Genomic DNA, 21,996 nt, shown 5'->3' with positions numbered 1-21,996 from the left:
ATGGTAGTTTTGAAGGAACATTTTACCCTTAAGGCTGTCCTATGCATTCATGAAATTTTATGCGTAAAAGGAATCTATTCGAAGCATGTCTTCTATTAAGGGTGAACAATTTCTTGAAGGCAGGTTTTGTTTTTCCTAGCACATTTCAGATGAGTGCAGAAAATGAGAACGTTGTCGGTAAAAATAGTTTCATTAAAGCCACCTTTGAAATAAGAGAATGTTAAGTTGTTATGGTGCTCAGCATATTCCGATCTGAAAATTATTTGGTAAAAAACAAAATAATGTTCCCTAATAGTATGTGAAGCGTTCTATCGTTGACAAAAAATGAGTGTTTAACGTCGTTTGAATTCCCTTGTTCCTAACGCTCTCAAACTTGTCTACAATAATGGTGCGTTTTTGTTAGCGCATTTAGGAGCTCGTCCAGAGCTCTATATGTTACTTGAGGTTATTGATATACAATTTGAACTTTAAGCAAAATCGATAGACTGAAGGAACGCTCAAGGAACAGAGCGTTTCCTGGGTAAATTAATCTTCCATGAAAGACTAATGGAAAACATACTTTGGTATGGATTAATGCTAAAAAAGCACACTTACCTTCTGACCCACTTAATCGAAAATGATTGACAGCCGTTCATCTGGGCAGAGCTTAATTAGTAAAAGTTTTGTTAAATGTAAATTATGAGATATTCAGAGGCTCCTTATCAAAACAGACAAAAGGAGAAGAAAATCCGTCACATGCGATATTATCAACTTGATAAATGCCAGCATTAGTGAACATGTTCTGGAGTAAAAACCAAATGCTCTAAACTGGAAGCTTGCAAACTGCAATACGAAAACTAAAATAAAATATTGCACTGCCTCGGCAACAAAGCCAATGTTATATATCGCGTAATACATTTGAACGGAAAAAATCCGTTGATAACCAGTTTGTAAGTTTTGAACATATTTTCTACAGATAATACCAAATGTGTTAGAGTTTCATTTCCCCTGAGACGAAACAGCTACTATTTCCCGAGTTATATGGATCCTTAAATGGATAGTTACTGCCCAGTGTGTGACCTCGTAAAAATATTATCTTGTTATAAAGGTCCTAAGAGAAAATACAATTATAGTATACCGAGAGGGCTACTTGAGAGTAGATTAGATTTTTTTCAATTGCTGTTTGATCAAATTCGATCTATCTCACCTTACGGTGACGCACCCGACATAAACTATAAATATTATAACAATTTCTACACCAGCAAATTGTTGCGTATTTCTCTATTATCTCAAATGTCACATTATTTTCAAGACCAGTTTAGAGGGTTTTCAGCAAATGTGTTTTCTCTGAGTTTTATAAAGTCAATTCGTGTTGCTTGAGATTGTAGCAAGCCAATTGTCGGTTTTGCTGAATCATTCTGATTCTGCAGGTGAGTGTCGAGTTTCATTTCTAAATAATACAAGCACTTTCGGAAAAGCACAGAATTTCCTTCCTTTAGAGGTTTGAATGTCAGCTCTTTTAAGAACGGCTATCCACTAGGTCTAACCACGCCGCAAATATTTCTTTTTCAGCCTTGCTTTTATTTTTGCAAACTTTTCAGAAGGTTATTTTCATGGAACGTTTCCATTCAATGGAGACTTTCATAAAATTGGATAAATTATGATGAATTTATTTTTGGTTGGTTATTCAATTTCATAACTATAATGAATACGATTGCCATTTATTTATTGGGAATTAAAATTCTCGTTTTAAAAAAAGTTAATGCGGGTTTGTGTGAGCTGACATTTCGGGATACTTGATATAGCGACTTGACGTCTGGAGCAAGTCTTAAATCATGCTGATTCCGCAGTTGAGTGTCGTGCTTTCTGTTTTAAATATTAAACGTAGCTGCAGAAAAAAAAGTTACTTTTTTCGTCAGGGGTGGGAATGAAAGCTACTAGTTTATAACAACACTAGTAGTTCCATACCGGTTACCAATGCATTTTGTAACTTGCTTTTGCAGTTCTCAAAATATCCAAAGAACCAGAATGCAGTAGCATAAGTAAAAAAATTATTAGGCGTCTCTCATACTTAATTCAAACTTCACAAAATGTTCGTGTCTAATTTTTGTAATTTAAGTACAAATAATTTCGCCTAATACAAATGCCCCACGATATTTCTGAATTGATTTATCCATAATTTGACAGCATATGACATACATTTATTTATACAGAGTGATTCAGGTTAATTGTCGAAGTCTCTATGACATTTAAAGCGCTACAAAGGATGTAGCTACTTGACCGCCACAAATGTATCAAAAATGGAATTCTGTATTGTTGTATTGAGCCTACAGTGTAGTTCTACATCTGTCGCAATTTTAACGTTAGAGGTTAGGAATTTTTCTGTTCTGGAAGAAACCTTTTCATCATCGAAATTTGTGATGACTAGTTAATTGTATGCTTGATTAATTTCAGAAGGGTTACAGACAGTAAATACTACATATTTACGTACTAATTGATATCCCTGAATCTAGCTTTCTTTGCCTTCTGGTAATAGAATACATCTAGAAAGGAAACGACTTTGGGATCAGCAAAAGTCATTTGAACTACCTGATGATCAATTCATTAGGACGTTTAGATTATAACAAAATATTGCTAGGAGTGTTATGTAAATATTGTTAAGCCGCATTCCTCTGCACCTTCGAGGTCTTCCAACATTTCATTTTCAAGGGCATGGCTCTTTTTAGAAAGCTGTGGGTTTGTCAGGCGGGACCTGTATGAGTCAAACCTTAATAAACCGCTCAATCAGGATTTCACGCAGATGAGATTTTTGTTACTTGATAATAGACCGAACTTGTGAATGTGACTTTTATGCCTTTAATGTCGCCTTTTCGTAGAATTAATTGGTGTCATTATTTAGTCACGCCTTACACCAATTTTTAATTATTACATTATTATTTTATATCAGTTTAATATATTTTTGGTTCTCGCGGTTTAGACTGTGGCAGTTCCCAGCGGGGCAAGAAAATTTCCAATGTGATTAAGCAACTTTGTTTATTACATCGCTTATTACTTATTTCGAACAAAGCCAAGAAACGAACACAACCACACAATTAAATTATTATTTCTAATTGAAATTAATGTTAGGGTTTTTCGATTTCAAAATTGTTGAACTGTAATCTTCTTTCTTTTCAGTTATTCCTCTTTCTTTAAAGTGTCAAGAAAGTTGTTCATGCCCTCTGAAATATTCTCAAGTAGTACCGTTTGCCTTTATTTTATTATCCTTGCTTGATTTGTTGCTCTTGCTTGCCACATAATTATGAGTAATAAAATATTGCTTATGTCAACTTAACATTTTATCATACTGTCGATAGCCACAGTCCAAAATATTCCGCTGCAAGCGGCCTCACTCCGTCAGACGTTACAGAATGCCGATTTTACTACAGCTGTAAATCAAGGTTTACAGTGGACTGTAAATATACAGTATGTACTAGTTACATCGATGAAAACGTTAATTATATAACCGCACCATTAATCCTGATAACTTTGGGAATCTACAGCACCGGTTAGAATAATGTCTGTACATGATATAGAAATGTTTCGTACGTCGGATCGTTTTGGAGGAATAGAGCCCCGGAAAAAAGTGCGTCAATTAACGTTTGTGCAGATGTTTGTCACAAGCGTATTTCAAAAGTGTTCCTTGCGAAGGATTAGTGACTTGGCCCCCGTGCTCACCCGACCTGAGTCTTTTGGACAATTTTATTTGGGGACATCTAAGATCAGTCATTTAGGAACCTGTAGAGAGATTAGAATGATATAAAAATGTTTCGTACGTCGGATCGTTTTGGAGGAATAGAGCCTCGGAAAAAAGTGCGTCAATTAATGTTAGTGCAGATGTTTGTCACAAGTGTATTTCAAAAGTGTTCCTTGCGAAGGATTAGTGACTTGGCTCCCGTGCTCACCCGATCTGAATCTTTTGGACTATTCTGTTTGGGGACATCTAAGATCAGTCATTTATGAATCTCTGGGAACACGTGAGGAATTAATTCATTGGATTTAAAACGCTGAGGGAAAAATAAGAAATACTCCCTTTCAAATATAAGCTGCGATTAAGACACTAGTGCATCGATGCCAAAAATATATTGAGGTATTGTAGGCATGCAGTTTGAGCGATGATTGTAATTTTTGCTCTAGTTGGGTGCTGTTTGTAGGCAATGTTGTGTAAATGTTTGTATAAATGTGTGAAGTTACGATTAAATAAATGTTTGAAATTTTAATGATTTTTTTATCGCACGAAAAACACTTTCGCAATAGACTTGTAACAATATTCATCACAAACCTCAGTTGACACAAATCATTGAGTTCCCATAGCTTGATGTAACGTTTGATACAATTTACTTGATTACATTGTTTCGAATATCCCTAAAAAGATCAGAAACAAAACACAATGTGCAAAAATTGCAAGAGACAAAAAGTTTCCTACCGAACCAGTGAAGCAGCGGTTTCATTGATATTCTGAATTACTGAATTTGAATATTTTTGTTCAACGCTTTGTAACTCCAAACGGATGCGATTAATGAAAAAAAAATTTTATCATGTAGGAACTTTATTCTCAGTTGTTCAATTTATTTCCAAAGTTATTAAAATTAAACCTGAATTGCTCTATATAAACAAACGGATGTCATACTCATCCACATTATGAAAGAGGGATATGCACACTTTATGAACTTAGACGTTAGTATGAGCAATATCCAATCGTTCTTAACATTTTCTTCGGATTTTCTCTAACCTGCTGTATACCCACACTAATGATTCAACGCAAGTAGTGTTTTTGTTCGCACGTTTCAGAGAGTTATGAAAGATCGCTCTTCAGCGAATGTGATTCTCTCATTTGCAGACTGTAAATTCGCATTTGTTGAGTTTGTGGGTTACAAATTTCAGAGGGTTTTTCTGAATCTGTCGTTTACTGCATTTGTGTGTGCTTTTTTTAAACAAAAATTGCTTTTGAAAGGTCGTTTGCCGGTTAGAATATTGAATATCCACTAAAATATTTAAATGTTTTTATTCAATTCAGTGATTCTAATCCACCTGCAATTAATTCACCATTGCGCACATTTTCGAGTACACAGACTTAAATCTCCCGCTGTATGGAATATGATATTGTTTCAATATAGTTTTGATTGATTGTCTCCATAATGGGATTGAGTATGATTGGCATTTACTTAGTGCGAATTATAGTTGATTTTTGTTATTATAAATTATTAAAGTTAATTTTAGTTTAATTTAATTAGAGAATAGGCAAGTCATTACGGGAAGGAAGTCAGACAAAAAGTGTACAGGGATGCAGTAATGGACGTTTTGATGAAACCACTCCCCAGGTGGTCCTCATAGCCATTTATCAAAACCGAAGCAAAACAATGGAAAAAAGCAGTGTCATCTTTGCGACAAACTAATCTGTGGTGTTTTGGCAAACTTAAAATCAATATGGCGCTTGCTCGGCGTTGTCTTCATATATGCAGTCACGCTACCTGTGGTGCAAGTTATGTTTCGAAAAGGCCCTTCTGTTCACTTCAGTGGCGTTTAGACCAGTGTGGCGTTCGCGCGTTCGCACTATATCGCAATCGATCGCAAAAACCTCTCTCAATCTCGGAATTTAGAAATATATGTGTCTGGTTCTTAGCTTTTTGTATCACACTGCTTAATCAAGTCCGCGTCCCCCTTTTTCGCTCCAGTTTCTTCAACGGAATTTCACATTTTCTTGTCACACACTCGACTATATATCATAAGAGTTTGTCATGCGCTCATTAGTCTAGCTCAAGATATAACGTCATCATATTTAATCTCACAGTTTGATCTAAGAAAAATGTCGTCCCACGCTCTGGTGCTCTTAATCTTGCTAAGCATATATGCAAACATATGTTATTCTTGCTACATTTTTCCTAAAGGCAGATTAGGTAAGCATCAATTTCATCACCCCCCAACTGCCGCAGTTGAACCGAAGCTGGATGCGTCAAATCAAATGTTCGTCTTTCAACCCATAGGGGCGAAATATTTTGAACTTCGGACAAAAACCAGCAGAAGTTGTTGAATCGCCATTGCCCTTGACGTTCGACATGTGTTTGTATTATTTAGCCTAATGTTATCCATCACGGATCCACAAAGGCCTCAAATAAATCACTGGCAACTTTTTTCTGCCGGAATCTTGAAATTCAGACATGTGAACACCATAGATAGAATCGAAGTTGATGATGAGTGAGGTCTTGAAAAAACAGAATGTCCTGCTTTGAAGCATACATTGCATTTAAACTGAATTTGTTCAGCTCAGAAACAATAGGTTTTCAAATAAATTCTTGCAAAAGGTGATGAAGAGCCAATACAGGTTGAGTCTCTACAAAGTGCGGCTTAATTTAAAAGAAATTTTTGAATAACTTCTAATTAATGTAGTCATATGTTGGAAAGTACTGCCACTTTTTACTTTATTAATGAGTAAATTTATTGCATATCAAAATATATACAAATATAAGCGCGGGTGTATAAGTTAAAATTTTTAAACCTTCTAAGTACTTTAAATATTTCGGTAATACCGGTACTCACAACTACTAATTTCTTCAAATTTTGTTTGTCTCAGGAAAGGGTGGTAACTTACAGACTTATTAAGAATAACGGCAAATGATACCTGAATTCCGATTCCTATAATTACAAAATTTGGTATGTTTTTTTCATCGCAATGGAACACCTAATAAGATGATTGACAAAGAATGAATGTAAAGTGAACAAAACCCCCACATGTCTGTACCGTAAGACAAAGTCTAAAATTGCATAATAATTGAAGATGCACACATCGCGAATCTTAGTGTGATTATAATGCACAAAAGGTGATATTTTGCGTCCAGTCAAAATACAAACTTGAAATGAAGTTAAATAGCTTGAAACGGTTAATTAAGAAGGAGATGTTATTTGTGAGGCAGTATCTATATACGTTTATTTTCAGCAAAGTGGATTTTTTAAATTAAGAATTGTCTTTGGAAAAGTGAAAATGATAAAAAATGTGTTTTCGCACAAACCTACAGTTACAGTGCTGTTTTGATTTTAAAACGAAAGCTTTGATGAACGAATCTTTGATTAGGTTTATACGCTTAATTCAGACCAATTACAGCAACGTCTCAACTTGCCAAAATAACTGTTAATTATATTTGATAAGGAGCTCGAAATGCGTAACAACAGCATTCATAAATAAAATTTAAAATACGTAACAATGTCGCTAGAATCAATCTAGAAGAATGTTTCTGCAAAGCAGAATACGTATACATAAAAAAATATCATTTCTATTCCTTAATCTGTATTCAACGACTTAATAAATACATGAGAAAATATTATCAATAAAATGTTCATGTACATTAATACTAAATTCATATTAACAATTCTTTCAATTATTAAACGTTGCTGTTGTGTTTGGGATAATTCATGCAATTTAAACCACTTCTTGTGAATCACCAAATGTGGATTATTTTTTAATAAGCGAGAGATTAATTTTGTATTAAGTTTCTATTCGCACGAGAACGTTTTATATTTTTTATGGGTTAAAGTAAACTAAATTGCCATATTGCACACAAAATTCCTATAAACAGGAAAGTACCTAAATGTCTAGTAAATCGATCGCAGTTTATATAAGACACTTTTTACACGACTTAAAGTATTACCATATCAAGGGTAGTTGGAAATCGGTCTCATGCAAGTTGAAACTGCGTAGTACTTCTGTCGTAAAAACGTAGATATACGCCAGAGTAATGTAAATAAAATTTTACGTTTCCAATAAATACATAAAATTGGACAACAAATTACTCTAGTTTAAGAACATTTGCGCCAAAACCTTCTGTGAGATTTTTAATGCACATTGAGATGGACAACTGCAAGTATTTTCAAATGATATACGGTGCAGGAGAAGAAATATATTTTTCCTTAATTCGATGCCCTGATTGTGCTTGTATATGTATATAGTTGTATATCATGAATTGTCGGTTTGAGTAGGTGCTGCGAGCTAAACTTTTCAACATGCCTTTTTTGCTTATTTTCAGTTGAACATGATCTATGTAAGGAGAAAAACTGCACCTTCGGCTCTCGTTGTGTCGTGAGTTCAGATGGACGAAATGCCAGCTGTGTTTGTCCTGAGAAATGCCCCAACTATGGAGACCACATCACTTCGCATCCCGTATGTGGTTCCGATGGCATCGACTATGAAAATCAGTGTCAATTGGCTCAGGCCGCTTGCAAATCAAACTCAAACATCACTGTTAAATTTCAAGGAAAATGTGGTAAGTATAACCAGAATTATCGCTTGTTCCAGCTCAACTTCTTCTATTAACTCAGCCGAATCTTTTGATCTATTTTAATTTTCCATTATTGTGTGTGAACACCTGATGGTTCTCAGAAGAAAAAATGTTGATCCTAATTTGAGCAATATGGGCAAGAGATTTTGGGCCTTAACCCACAGCTTTCATTTTTTGTCGGATATTAGACACTGCTCCAGAAATCTCCTCAGGCGATATCGTGACCCTCCTTTGCAGTTCACTTGACGCTCATAATAGTCATAATAAAAATCATTTTTGGACATTTATATTTTTTATTGGGTTTGTCGTAAATATTGGAAGTGAGAATTTAAGAAGATTCAAGTCAGAAGTGAGGAATCAAGATAATAATTTGAACTGTTGTAAAAACTTACTGTATGACTTGTTGAAATAATTGTTAAAGATTCACTAAAGTAAAACTAACTATTTGAAATGTAGATGCTAATATGAACAAGTAAATATTAGCTTGAAATATTAAAATAGAAGAACTTGCAAAAGAACATGAAGATGCACATTTCTCAAATATGTAAGTACTTTTACAAAACATAAAGGTCATAAGAACCTTAATAATTACTGATGTATAGAAGTGTTGCTGACGAATCTATACCCGCAACTATGTTTAAACGACGATTAAATAATTGCGCAGTTTTCCATCTTATTTACTTGGGATTTACGTGTATTGTTTGCTCTTTGTGTATTCACAGTTTTGTAGAAGCAACATTTCATACATCATTAACATTTTTAATTCAAATGAGACTTGCCAGGCCAGCTTGCGCAAGCAGGAATTACTATACACAATTAATCAAAATTAGCAACTTTACAAATTAAAATTAAGCATCGTTATTTGATCCGCGAAACAGTTTTTCAATTAAAGATGAGAAACAGCTTTATTTGTTAGAGTTTCGAAGCCAGTTCTGAATTTAATAAATGATGGCACTATTAGTTTTAAAGGGTTGAACGTTTATTTTTTCATTCTAATAGCATCTACACTAAATAAAAAATGAAAGAAGTCGAGAAACGATTTTACTATTATTGATAATTGCTTAAGGTTCACAAGGCAAACCTATTGAAATGGAGCTGATGAAAATTTTAGAATGCATATTAATCCGTTACATGCCCAGCATATCTTGAAACATGTGCTTTTTAAAAGTTCCGTTCGGGAATAGCTGCCGCTTTCCCTTTTTGATCAACTACTGTTAGTTATTGCTTTTAAAAATATTTTCAATTTAATATGTTTCAATAATGAAAGCATGATTGATGATACTACGATGTGATTCACTCAAAGCATTTTATTTTTTGTGAGGCAAACGGGGTCAGGCAGAAATTTAATTGTTTGTAGAAAGTAAAATGGCAGTAATTTGTTTCAGATCCTTGCGCTGATGTGAAATGTAGAGAACCCGAGATATGTCAGCTAGACTCTCAACGGATTCCCGTATGTCGATGTGGAGATACTTGCCCTTTAGAATTCACCCCCGTGTGCGGTTCAGATGGAAAAACCTATCCGAATGAGTGTTCTTTACGACAAGAGGCTTGCCGAACCAGAAAAACTCTCAATATTATTTACAGAGGAAAATGCAGCACAGGTACATACTTTTTCCAGTTCGATATCGGTAATCTCAATCCTTGGGATGGGATAAAGTGTGGCAAAAGTTCCATTGGAAAAATAATCTATTTTAAAGTCGAGTGAAAAACGTTGATCTTGGCATTACATATTCTGGGGCAGCATCGAGGAATGTACAGGGCTGGCCTAGTTGTTGGATTCTTATTTTCCGATGAGAAAATATTTTCAGAAGAGCATGTAGCTAGGAATTATCTCATAGCCAGTTGAGATGTGGTTAAATAATTAAACCACTTCCAATTTTAAAAGCAAAACCAAACTTGAAAAATAGGATATAAAGTCGACTTACGATTATTTTTCTTGGGCCACAACCTTCGACTCTGAGCGTACAAAGTTTCTGACTCTTAAATGATCAAAGTGGTTTAATTCTAAATTAAATGAACGGTCAATAGTTGGACGTAGGTTTTTCATTTACTTGTCAAAGACCCACTTCGTCCATTTTTCTAAGTTCCGTTTTAGTTGGGCATATGCCTACTCGCTATAACTGGGGAAAACCATTGTGTTCTGAATACTGGAGTATTTTATGTTCATCATTTGCGATTATGGATTTACTTAAATGACGTAATGTTGATTTTTCTTTCATTTCGATCAATTATTTTTGATTTAATTAGTAATATAATTTTGTTTGATGCGCTAATGCACTGCTTTATGGGTTTATCAATTACCATAAAACACACCATCTGCGTGCAACGGCTAATCCTATTCTACATGGTAGTGTACAAGCACATGCTCTCATTTTTGAATGATATTTAGAGAGTATAGAATAAAGTCCGGGGTTCATTTTTTACATAGTGCGCAGTAGCACTAAACATTAACACAAAACCATTATGTGCATAAAGTGGATTTTTAATCATTTTCCTGCTAGTCATGATTTATTCCACATTTACAAAATATTAAGTAGCGCATTTGAGTAATACACATACACACGCCGAATTCCCAGCCTTTGTTTAAATAACAAAATTAAATATTACTACTCTACGAAATCGATGCTAAGTTCAAGAAGGCAAAAAAAACAACTAAATTTCCTCATTGTCATTTGCCTAAAACGTGTATAATGTATGACCCATGATAAGCTATTTTTTATCATATCATCATTAGTATATATATTTAATATATCCCATTAAAATTAAAATACCTGTCGACATTAAACTGCCAAAAGTGATATAAGGTAAACCTGAATTGCTTTCGCAATATGATCTTCCCAGTTTACCGAACAATTTACCACAACACAGGGCCTTCCTTATATTATTTTTTGATAATTTTGTTATTCAAAAACATGCGATAATCCTGATTCACCTGTTTAGGCCGCATTAGCTCTATTCTTTAATAGTGTTCTGCCTTACATTCTGGTGCAATTGTGTAAAGTGTTTGGGGTTTAGAGTGATACCTTGACGACAACGCAACTTTCAGCGTTGTCATTATTCTTGATAAAAACTGAGCTTTTTAGAGATTTACGTACGCAGCTGGAATTAATGACTGCTTTAAATAAGTTTGCCGCATTCAGCAACTAGTAATAAAAGTACAATTAGATTTCAAATTTCATATATTATGAATATTAATATTGAAATCTGATGATAAATTCTTGTAATCAACTCGCCCCTTGCAAACCATATAGTTTCAATCAGAATTGCACAAAATTTGGAGAGGCACTTTGAGGGTCTTTAAGAAAGCACAAATAGGATATATTAGGAAAATAACTTTAAAAGGAATAAAGTAAATAGCGCTGAAGTTGGCCAGTGTAAACTGTTTCCGTGGCTTATTGCGAATAAAATTTGTATATTTTAGACGTGAATCTGATTAGTTTGTATTATTCCGCCAGCAACAAAAACTGGTTTTCATTTTCAGCAATACTTATTGTTGAGATTAAAGAAAATTCAATTTAAATTTAAATTTTTCGCCGTACTAAAGGATTTCCTGGCTGAATTAACTAAAAATTAACTTCCGCCGATGTTTTTATTACTTCAAGAAAACCAATCGTCCTTTCATTTTCAACTTTCAACCTGATTTTGAAGCCAGCACGGTGGCATAAACAAGGGCAGAAATACTATTTGGTTAAAAGGAATACACCATGATTTAAGTGAGACCGTTATATTAATATTTGTTCCGGGATTTTTACGGCTTTCTACTGATGTCTTTTAGATTCTGCTGTTTGTAATTAAAATATATTCACGCGCCCATAGAAAGGAACGTTAAAAATGTCTAGTAAAATTTGGAGATAGTGCGGAAGGGTTTGTGTTATGAGCGCCGGGATTCCTGATACGTAAATGGTGTTCAGAATGGTGTCAAAAAATGTATTATTTCCCAATATTCTAATCGGCTATTATTTCCGAACAAAGCACAAAGTTTAATACACTATTACAAGTATTTTATAGGTATTAACCCATGCACGAGTGCCCGATGTACAGCAGGTCAAGAATGTTCAATAAATAAATTTGGCATTGCGGAATGTTTGTGTCCACCAGAATGTGAACCAACTATGCGACCAGTGTGTTCGAAGGATGGTCGAACTTTTACATCTGAATGTGAATTAAAAAGGGCAGCCTGTTTATCTCGTACAGAAATTGAGATCACTTATACAGGGGTGTGTGGAGAGAAAGGTCCATGTAGTGAACATGAATGTCAATTCGGTGCAACATGCGTAGAGATAGCTGGCTCTCCTCATTGTGAATGTCCTATTTGCTCCTCTGAATTTGATCCAGTTTGCGGCTCGGATGGTATTTCATATGGAAATAAATGTAAACTTAGACTTGAAGCTTGCAAGCATAGGAGGGACATAACGATCTTATATGGCGGACCTTGTAGTAAGTATTGACGGCATTAATTCCAGCTACCTAACTAAGGAAAATTATAGTCTGAAATATTTTAGTTTTTGCCTGCTGCAAAGTGCAAATTAAATACGTTTCAAACTTTAAGAAACTTCTAGAGCAAATAGCAAATTATTATCGATTCCGATAGCAGACACCCTGAAAAATGTAGACACAAATACGCACATTGATTATTAATTTTATGAAAGTGAACTTTTTTCATGGATTTCGGATCGGTTATGCCAAAAATCCCATCTATTATCAAAGTTAAAAGGACAATTTTTGATATTTTTAGGCACAAATATAAGTGATATTATCTATACTTAGTTTCCCTTTACTCTAAAAATAAACTATACGTGATTAAAAATATGTTTTCATCGAAACTCACATTTTCCGAATTATTTTTTATTAACACTGCACCTTTCCTGTGCACCGAAAATTTCCTTCTCGGCTAGCTACGGAAGCAAGCGAGCACGGCTTGAACAAATCTGTGCTTACTCATAATTTGCCATTAGTTTCTTTGTTTTTTTGTTGTTCATGATCACGTCTTTAGTTAACACTTAAAAGAATCACTATAAATTTACAAAAATGTTATATGTCACCATCGGTTAATAAAATTGGTAACTTTATACCATGTATTAATAAGATAATGTGTTTGGCACTGCTAGTTTTGGAGCGACACCATTTTTTGTATTATAAGCTTTATCTGACTAAATATAAAATAATTACCAATATTTAAGTTAGTTTACCAAAGTTCTTGTGAGTATCGAGCCTCCATTCAATTTAACCCTTATGACGATAACGGGGCTGGCTTATTTATGCTTTTTTATATTTTTTCGTATTTTAAGTGATTGATTTATCTGTTTTATACCTTATTTGATGGGTATCTTAGCATTTAAGCCTTTAACTCCAGTTAACGCAATTTTTTTATTATTAAATGGGCGCTTTAATTTTTAACGGTTAAACAAAAGAAAGTACCTAAGCTTTGGAATATTGTTCGAATTGTGACTTTCTTAAAGGTCATTGTAAACTCAAACTGACGTCCCCTTAACCGTTTAGAAGCTTACTTTAAATCTCCCTTGCGGGAAAGCTTTCGACCTGTAAGCTGTTTATAATGCTATATATGAAATAAAATCGCTAACGTCTTTCAGTTTCAGATGGATGTGAAAACATGAAATGCGATTTCTATGCAGTTTGCGAAAGCAATCGGGCCTCAGAAGAGCGCTGTGTCTGCCCACAGAAATGCTCTGATAAGGTAAGATTTTACTATTACTTATTATTACTACCTTTATACTAATTGTTGACGTCAATAATATATATAATGGGTATTGAAGTGGGTACCGCAATTTGACGGTTTTACGAGTACGAAAGCGCTTTTAATGAAATAAACGCGAATGGAAAATTTTATGTTACCTCTTCTAGCGTGAAAATTGCCAACCAACAGTACACGCTTCGGTGAATTCAAGGCTGACAAACTCCACTTTGAACTAAAATATAGACAGCGCAAACAAGCACGTCTTCATTACGAAAAAAACATTAAAGTTGTTACGGAGCATTATATAGTACCTTTCCTGAAATTTATATTTGCGTTTTCCAAATAGAGTTACTTTATTTTAAAATTAGGTACAACGTATTCATACGTCCATTTACGAACGTGGATTCAATAATTTTAAAAAATCATTTTTTTTTCAAATTTACCGAGTCACTTTATCGTACATGAACGGGAACTTGTCGCATACCACCACAATTCAACAACTACCCGCAAACATTAAACCATTTTAAGCGTCATATTTCCACTAAGCTAAAAACCGGTTAATTATGGTTACTTACGACACTAGTGTATAACACACACCTTATTGCACGAACGGTCTGATTTAAAAGACGAGCGAATGCTTTTAAAGGCTCCTGAGTGCAAAGAAGAGACTTTTTGCCGGGTCTTAAATGCTTTTATTGTAAATTATTCAACTCGTTACTAAGGGTTGTTGGTTGTACTTGTTTCTTAGCTTAAAATGTTCAGTGACTCTCATGTGATTTTTTAATTGAAGAAGTGATAACCAAAAAAACACACTGGAACAATATTTTATAGAAAAAAACGAATATCCACTTTGCATTACGGTATGAATTCATTTCCCTTATAAAAAAGCGCATTGAATTGAAAATTGCATAGCTCTGCAATGAAATTCGTAATTTAAAAACAGTTAGCCAACAGAACACTATTTTCTATTAAAACGAGGGAGCCATTTCAAATTAGAGAAAAGTAAACTTGACAATTGCTTGGCTGGATAGTTTGTCGCTGCTTGATCAAATATTCTTTCTCTTTGCTCCGAGATTCCCTTATTATGTGTAAGATAAATACAATCTACTCTTTGTGAATTCGGCAGAGAACGTTTTCATTGTCCTGATCCCATCATCTTTCTTGAACAAATAACGAAATGCGGTTTTTATTACGAAAACACGCAGAACGTTTTCATAGTTTAAATCTCATACCTTTTTTAATATCTGAGGAAAAACGTTGAATCCAAAAGAATTTTTTAAATTAATATCGTATGGATGTTGTCTGCAGGCATTTAGGGACGGTAACAGTTGATATCAAACGAAAGAAATTAATAAAAGAGGAATATAAGAGAAACAGGTTAATAAAACAGGTTTAGCTTAAACTTAACCAAAGACAAATAGAGGTGCAGAGTCCCGGTATTGTCGAGAGCGTTAATTCAAGCTAAGCCTTGGCAGGATGTCTAAAAATATATTCACTATAAAATTGAAATTCAAGTCAATGGAAAAAGCTGTTCAGATATATTTGACTTGGACTACTAATATTTACTTCACTTGTACTATGTTTTTACAAATTTAAATCGAATTGATTAGGTCAAGGGAATAAAGAATGGGTAATAAAAAGTCGCCCTAATAGACCTGATATTAGAGAAGACATTTTTTGCTACTTACTAAACCATATTCTATTTTACAATAACAAACCCTCATTTTATAAATATTGAGTTAAAAAAAAGTGAAAATACTAGTCATCGCTTTTGCTTTATTAAGCTTTGATGTATGTAATAATGGATTCAGCAAGCGAGGTGCAATGATCACACTGCCGACATAGAAAGCAATACAAAATCTGTTAAATATTTTCAGTGGCCATGTGATCAATTCTGAACAGATTCAAATAACCAGTAGCCACATAAAAATCCTCTTAATATCAGTGTTTTTGGAAACAATAATAGAAACTCAATTACGTTATTGTATCATAAACGGTTTTAATATTCAATGGCGGAGCAATACATGTTTTTATTGGTTGTCTGGTTGATAAAACAGCCAACTTGGAATTATACCGCAACATGTGCCATTTCCAGTGTTCCATAAATGTTAATTTCCATATCGCTATATCCGTATTTAAAAAAAAACATATGAATAAATCGTTAGGTAGTCGAGAAGCGAATATCTAGGACCAGCATCAGGTGCCAGATATTGTACTAATGAAAAAGAATCGTGTTCAATTGAACTATGTATATTTGGGTCACGTACGGATTTATTGAAATTTCGTATTTATATTCCGGGTTGGTTCTCATAATTCCGGTTAGTGCATAGATGATAGTTAAACACATTTGTTCCCTTAGCTCGAGAAAGCACCAGTCTGTGGAACAGATGGAATCACTTACGTGAATGAATGCGAACTCCAGAAAAAATCGTGCAACGCCAAGATCCATGTTGAGGTAGCTTTTAAAGGGCATTGCGGTAAGTGTGAAATAATGTGATTTTTCTCCATACTAGAAGTTTTTATAGAGTTTACTCATAATGAACTAATGTATTGACAACAATTTTTGTATATGACTAATACTAACAGTTGCTAAAAATGCAAAGTAATTGTTTGTGCCAATATTGTGCTGATGGCATCTAACCAAAATGCTGGCCAGTTACACTTAAAGCTCAGATATATTATCTATGAAAAATATTGTAAACCCATCTAAAGTCACCGTTTCCAAAAATTGTCAACCGATAAGCAGGAAAATTTCGTTCTCTTACTTACTTACTCACCCCGTTTCCATTTTATGGTATTTTTGTCTAGCGAATCAAAAGTATAACACTAAATATGAAACGTTCTTACGTTTACCGCTATTTCAAAGAACAGCTTCTGCCTACGGAGAGTAAAACAAAAAAAACATTCCAATACAATTTGTAGGGCAGGCAATAATTTTTTCATTGGGATAATTCTTTTGACTTGAACCGTTTAAACCGCAGATATGTTTATGGTCATATAATAATAAATTTTGTTTCCAAAAATTTAGATAAGGTCATAAGATGGTTTGTATGTATAAAGCCATTCTACTATTATTATTATCTAATAAGACAGGAAATTGTGATCGGTTCCAATATTTCTATTGGTTCTTTTGCTCGTGTGACGCTTTTTAGGAAATATTTCAAGAAGAAAGGTTAGAGTTAAATATTATACTTAATACTATAAGGGTTTCGAGAACAGCTAATATAGAGTAAGTCCCAGAAGTAAGCTAAATTTATTTAAGATTCAGGGGTGTGTTTCTTGGAAAAAACTCCGACCTGTGAATTATGTTTTAACGCAGTTTCTTCTCTCGAAAATACATTTACACAGACTGGCCCAAAACGACATCACTACAATCAAAAGTAGAAAACAAAGTATCTAAGTATTATCTAGTGAATTCTAAACATGATTAATACCGAAACGCAATATGACTTAAGATGCAAGAAGAGTTTATTTATAGCCATTGTAAACATTTAATTTAATTGTTGCTTTCTTTGTTAAAATAAATCGATATTTTTCAGGATTTTCAATCGTACATTTTTCGGTAACTGCTTATAGTAAAGGACTATAGCACATGTTATGTTGTGACTTATCACTGAATTGAAAATTTAAAATTGAAATAAAAAGAAGGGACTTTCATTTGACAAAAAAGTTTAGGGTTGTAAGTAATTTTTGAGCCACCCTGTGAAAATAAATTTGGGATAGAAAACTGCATTTACAATTGAAAATTGACGGCTCTGGGCTTTTTTTAACGCGGCCCGCTTAGTTTTAAAATAATTTAGACATTAGTTCTGGAACCCGCTATATACAATGTTTGCAGCCATATTGATATGAATGGTTATTGGTGGAAGATCGTTTTCACCAAACACATATAATTATCACATTTTGCAACCGATCATGAAATTATGAATGCAGGATTACAACCATAAGTTGAGGAAACAAGCTCAAATTTTAATTGAAAATTTAACGAGTGAAGACCAGTGCTCCTCTGTTACACACGCTTCTCAAAAATTTGCCATTCTTTCCACAGCATTATTAATATTTAGGCTAGTTCTTGCATATCCAGCATTAACAAAGGCACATTTAGCAGCTGCAAAGTTTACGGATACTTATAGATCAGTGAAAATGTGCCTAATTTGAAAATTCCAACTGTTCCCACTAATCTAATTTTAATCAATTTTAGGAAAGGGATTATGCATTTCAGGTTCAGTGATTAATAGATGTGTTATTGCAAATGTTACAGTTATTCATCAGGGAAATTTACTAATTTATATTTACCATACTTTCACCGGAACAAAATGCAAAAAATGCTGTTCTCGCCAATATTCTTTCGGCATATTGTATTAGTTTCGATGTAACCGGACATTTCAACAAACTTTCATCAAACCCGGAAAATTACCCGAGAGAAGCAGAAAAGTGCGTGCTAATAATTTCTACCTAATGGAATATCTGCAATCTAAATAATCATTTTGAATTTCACTACATTTGTGGTAGCAAATATGAGAATCAATAAAATGAAAAATTTTCATGTGCAAACCTGTTGAAAACGCTTTATTGAACTATAGTAGAGAATTTATTCTCTATAGAGAATAAACGCAATTTCAACGATAGGTAACTAATGCATAAACTCTGTGCGATAGCTATTAATTGCGACATAACAGGAAACTATTTCCTCTTGACTGCCTGTTACATGGTTCGTGTAGTTTACAGGCAACTTGACAATATTTTCAAAGTTAAGAAATGGTCCGTTGAATATTGTTAGAACGCCAAACGTGATTAAACTAACCGTGTATAAAGCAAACAAAATTTTTAAGTATGCTTTAGGTGCAATAATGTTGACATATCAAACAATGATTTCAGATTTATGCAAGAACGCTGAGTGTAAATACGGGGCTCGATGTGAAGCTGGGGAATGTGTGTGCCCAACGAATTGCGATGGTTCCGGCGACGAGCCTGTTTGTGCATCAAACATGATGACATATTCAAACGAATGTGAAATGCAAAAAGCTATGTGTCAAGATTCGCCTAGTTACTCGAGTTCTTTGAGTGTCGTTTTCTTTGGCGACTGTCGGGAACGGTTCCCCACGGGCAACAGTAAGTTTAAGCTTTTGTTTCATTTGTCTCACTGATCTCTAATTATGTAGCGGACTAATGATTCACAATAATAACCCTGGATGCACCGTGCACAATTTAGTTGAAACGGAACAGAAGATATATGACTTTGTAATCATACCGGTCCTCGAGTTGATGACTAATTAGTTAAATGTGAGATTCAATTTGTAAGCTGAGGCTACTTAACATGGCCAGTCAAATCGGCTGTTCCTCCAATGCTAATGTAATGAAAGTGCATTCCAGTTGGAACGCATAATCGCCTTAGCTCAGCTAACTTCACGCTATTAACTTCTAATGGTGCCCCTGTAGCTACGCTTGCCTCATTGACCAACGCTCCCCCAACTGAATCGGCTACAGTGCAAACGGACAACTTTATCTCCAACATGAGTGGCAACGCTAAAGAGGCTTGCAGGGATATACACTGCGACTTTGAGGCAACTTGTGAACTGGGTCCCGATAATTTTCCACGATGCACATGCAGATTTGACTGTGCCAGTGCTGCTCTGGCAAATCCTGTTCCAGCTAAGCCCGTATGCGCTTCCGACTTAAGAATTTACCCCTCAATATGTGCGATGAAAATGGAGGCATGTCAAAGGCAGGAAGAGTTGCGCCTGAGACCGTTAGAGCTTTGCCAAGGTTTGATTAACTAAACACCCAACGCTTCTATCTATTAATTTGGTCGCTTTGCCTTTCGATTAAGTTTCGCTTCGAACGTAAGAGGTTTTGCCCAAGCAGACTTCTCTGACGGTTTACCGCGTCTCGGGACACTTTGCACGTAAAATTAGACCTGATTATGTTTGTTCACACTCACCTAATAAAACCTGCAAGCAGGGACGCACGTACCTACTCAGCTACGGAAGAACTACAAAATATTTCAGGCTTTTATCAAAGAAACAAAATTAACTAAGACTATCACTTAGGTGTGGAACAACCGCCGTCATTATCTATATTTAAATACAGTTGCAAAGTTTTAGAAAATCATATAAAGCACATACAAATTGCATGACGTGACCACGATCATCCATCCCGGAGGTTCAAGAGCCTAAAATTATTTTAAAACATTTTACGAAACTCAACAGAAAACTGCTGATTCGGAAATGTTTGAAATTATTTAATTAAATATAACTGTTTATTTATTCAAATTGTTTGTCTCTGTGGCTACTCATAATGAAGAGAATTCTGGAACCATTCAGAGGAGGAGTTGGAAAACATATTTAAAAATCGCAAAGTAATACAATCTCAAAACTTTAGAAAGTGCAACTGAAAACTTAAACATTATTTGACATAACCATGATTATAGATCCTGAACGGGCACCCATAGGCACTTAACGGAAAACTGCAGTTTTGAAAATGTTCGTAATTATTTAATTATTTAATTAAATGAGGTTACTAACTGTTTACACTCGTATGTTCAAATTGTTTGTGTCTTTTGCTAACAACAATGGAACCTTTGGCAGTATATAAATAAAGAGTTTTTCGTTGTCCGATTATTATAACATGAAACGGATCTTTTCTTGTCGTAGCGGACAAATAATTTGTGGAATAAGAAAAATTATTTGTCCCCTACGCCAAGAAAAAAATCCCTTTCTTTTGACAGTATAAGTTCATTCATTTTTGCAGTCGAGTCCTATATCAACATTTGATCGCTCCTACTAAGAATGATTCCCAAAAAGAAAGCTAATAAGTAGTTCTTCGCATTCTTTAATTCCTTTTTCTAATGTGATCCGATTCGTTTCCGAACTGATCCAAAATAATCGGGGATTTATCAAATAAACACATTTCTCTTAACTGCCTTAGTGAAGACTGCTAGGGCAAAGTAAATAAATGACTTCAGCTTTCGTTTTCATTCATTTAGACTAGATTACTAGGATCGTTTCCCCTCAGGCTTTAATCAGAAAAGTGACTTTACTATTTCTATTTTGCGGCAATTGAGACGATCGACAGAAAAATAGCTTGTGCATTGATTTAGAGAGCACAAATCTAGAAATAAAAATTGACTTTATAGATCACTTCTTTAATCAAAGGACCATTTTCTTTTAATTAAAATTCTGAAACTAACTGAAAATGCGATAAGCTTAGTTAGTATTAAGTTACGTGGAACTAAGGTCGTAGGTTTAAATCCGAGCTCGTCGGCTCTTTTGTGTTTCACTTGTGATATTTTGATAGGGATGGAAGTGAAGCCGTGCAAGGGCGAAAAACCCGTTACAGACCCTGTTACAGGAAGGGAGGTAGATTGTGGCAACGGGCCTTTCCGACAAGACTGCCCTTCTGGCACTTACTGCCATCAGACGACCCGCTTTGCGCGGTGCTGTCGTAAAGGTAAATTGGAAGTTGCGTTTTAATTATTTTATTAACACAAATAATGCCCTCTCAAATTTCTTCAATAATATCACATTTGTATTAATAAATTGGGTTTTGAAACCCCTGTTCTTCAATATGGATTGTATCAACTCTACCGAAATCCATTTCCTTAAGTCTGCGAATAGCGCTTTCCATTTGGTTCTAAGACCTAACTGTTTAGCCCGATAAATATACTTAATCGAGTTTCAGGCCGCGATAATTCCTTCACACGTTAGAATATTCATTCCAGTTCAACACTTTCTAGTTGAAACATTATAAAAATAAGTTTAAGTGCTTTAATTTCAGGAAAATCCCGAGAGATTAAATACAATAACACTGAGGTTAACTCAAAAAATCACTTTTACGGATATCTGCCAAGAATAACGAATATTAAATTTGAACAAATATAAATGCTATATTTAAAATGATATTTCCAACCCTGAATTAATTAAAACCAAGTCAGTCTAAGTACCACTTCAAGGACGATACTAAAGCATTTACTAATTGCACAACGTAGCACAAAAAATGAAGTTTCCTCTGTAGGAA

The 21,996-nt window shown here is 34.4% G+C and overlaps 1 protein-coding gene across 1 annotated transcript in view; it reads left to right on the top strand.

Moving 5' to 3' along the window:
• Positions 1-21,996, top strand: part of LOC109533785 (agrin) — a 232,861-nt gene that overhangs the window by 180,309 nt on the left and 30,556 nt on the right. The window contains exons 8-15 of the mRNA XM_048668179.1: positions 8,034-8,270; positions 9,671-9,886; positions 12,294-12,722; positions 13,877-13,980; positions 16,340-16,457; positions 18,859-19,092; positions 19,420-19,746; positions 21,277-21,429. Coding sequence (XP_048524136.1) covers positions 8,034-8,270; positions 9,671-9,886; positions 12,294-12,722; positions 13,877-13,980; positions 16,340-16,457; positions 18,859-19,092; positions 19,420-19,746; positions 21,277-21,429 — 1,818 coding nt within the window. The remainder of the gene's footprint in view (positions 1-8,033; positions 8,271-9,670; positions 9,887-12,293; positions 12,723-13,876; positions 13,981-16,339; positions 16,458-18,858; positions 19,093-19,419; positions 19,747-21,276; positions 21,430-21,996) is intronic.

This window comes from Dendroctonus ponderosae, unplaced genomic scaffold (assembly GCF_020466585.1).
Source record: "Dendroctonus ponderosae isolate FM_Combo_2020 unplaced genomic scaffold, Dpon_F_20191213v2 Dpon_F_20191213_1, whole genome shotgun sequence".
Lineage (NCBI taxonomy): Eukaryota > Metazoa > Arthropoda > Insecta > Coleoptera > Curculionidae > Dendroctonus > Dendroctonus ponderosae.
The sequence above is the reverse complement of the archived record's forward strand: the minus strand, read 5'-3'. Positions and strand labels throughout refer to the sequence as shown.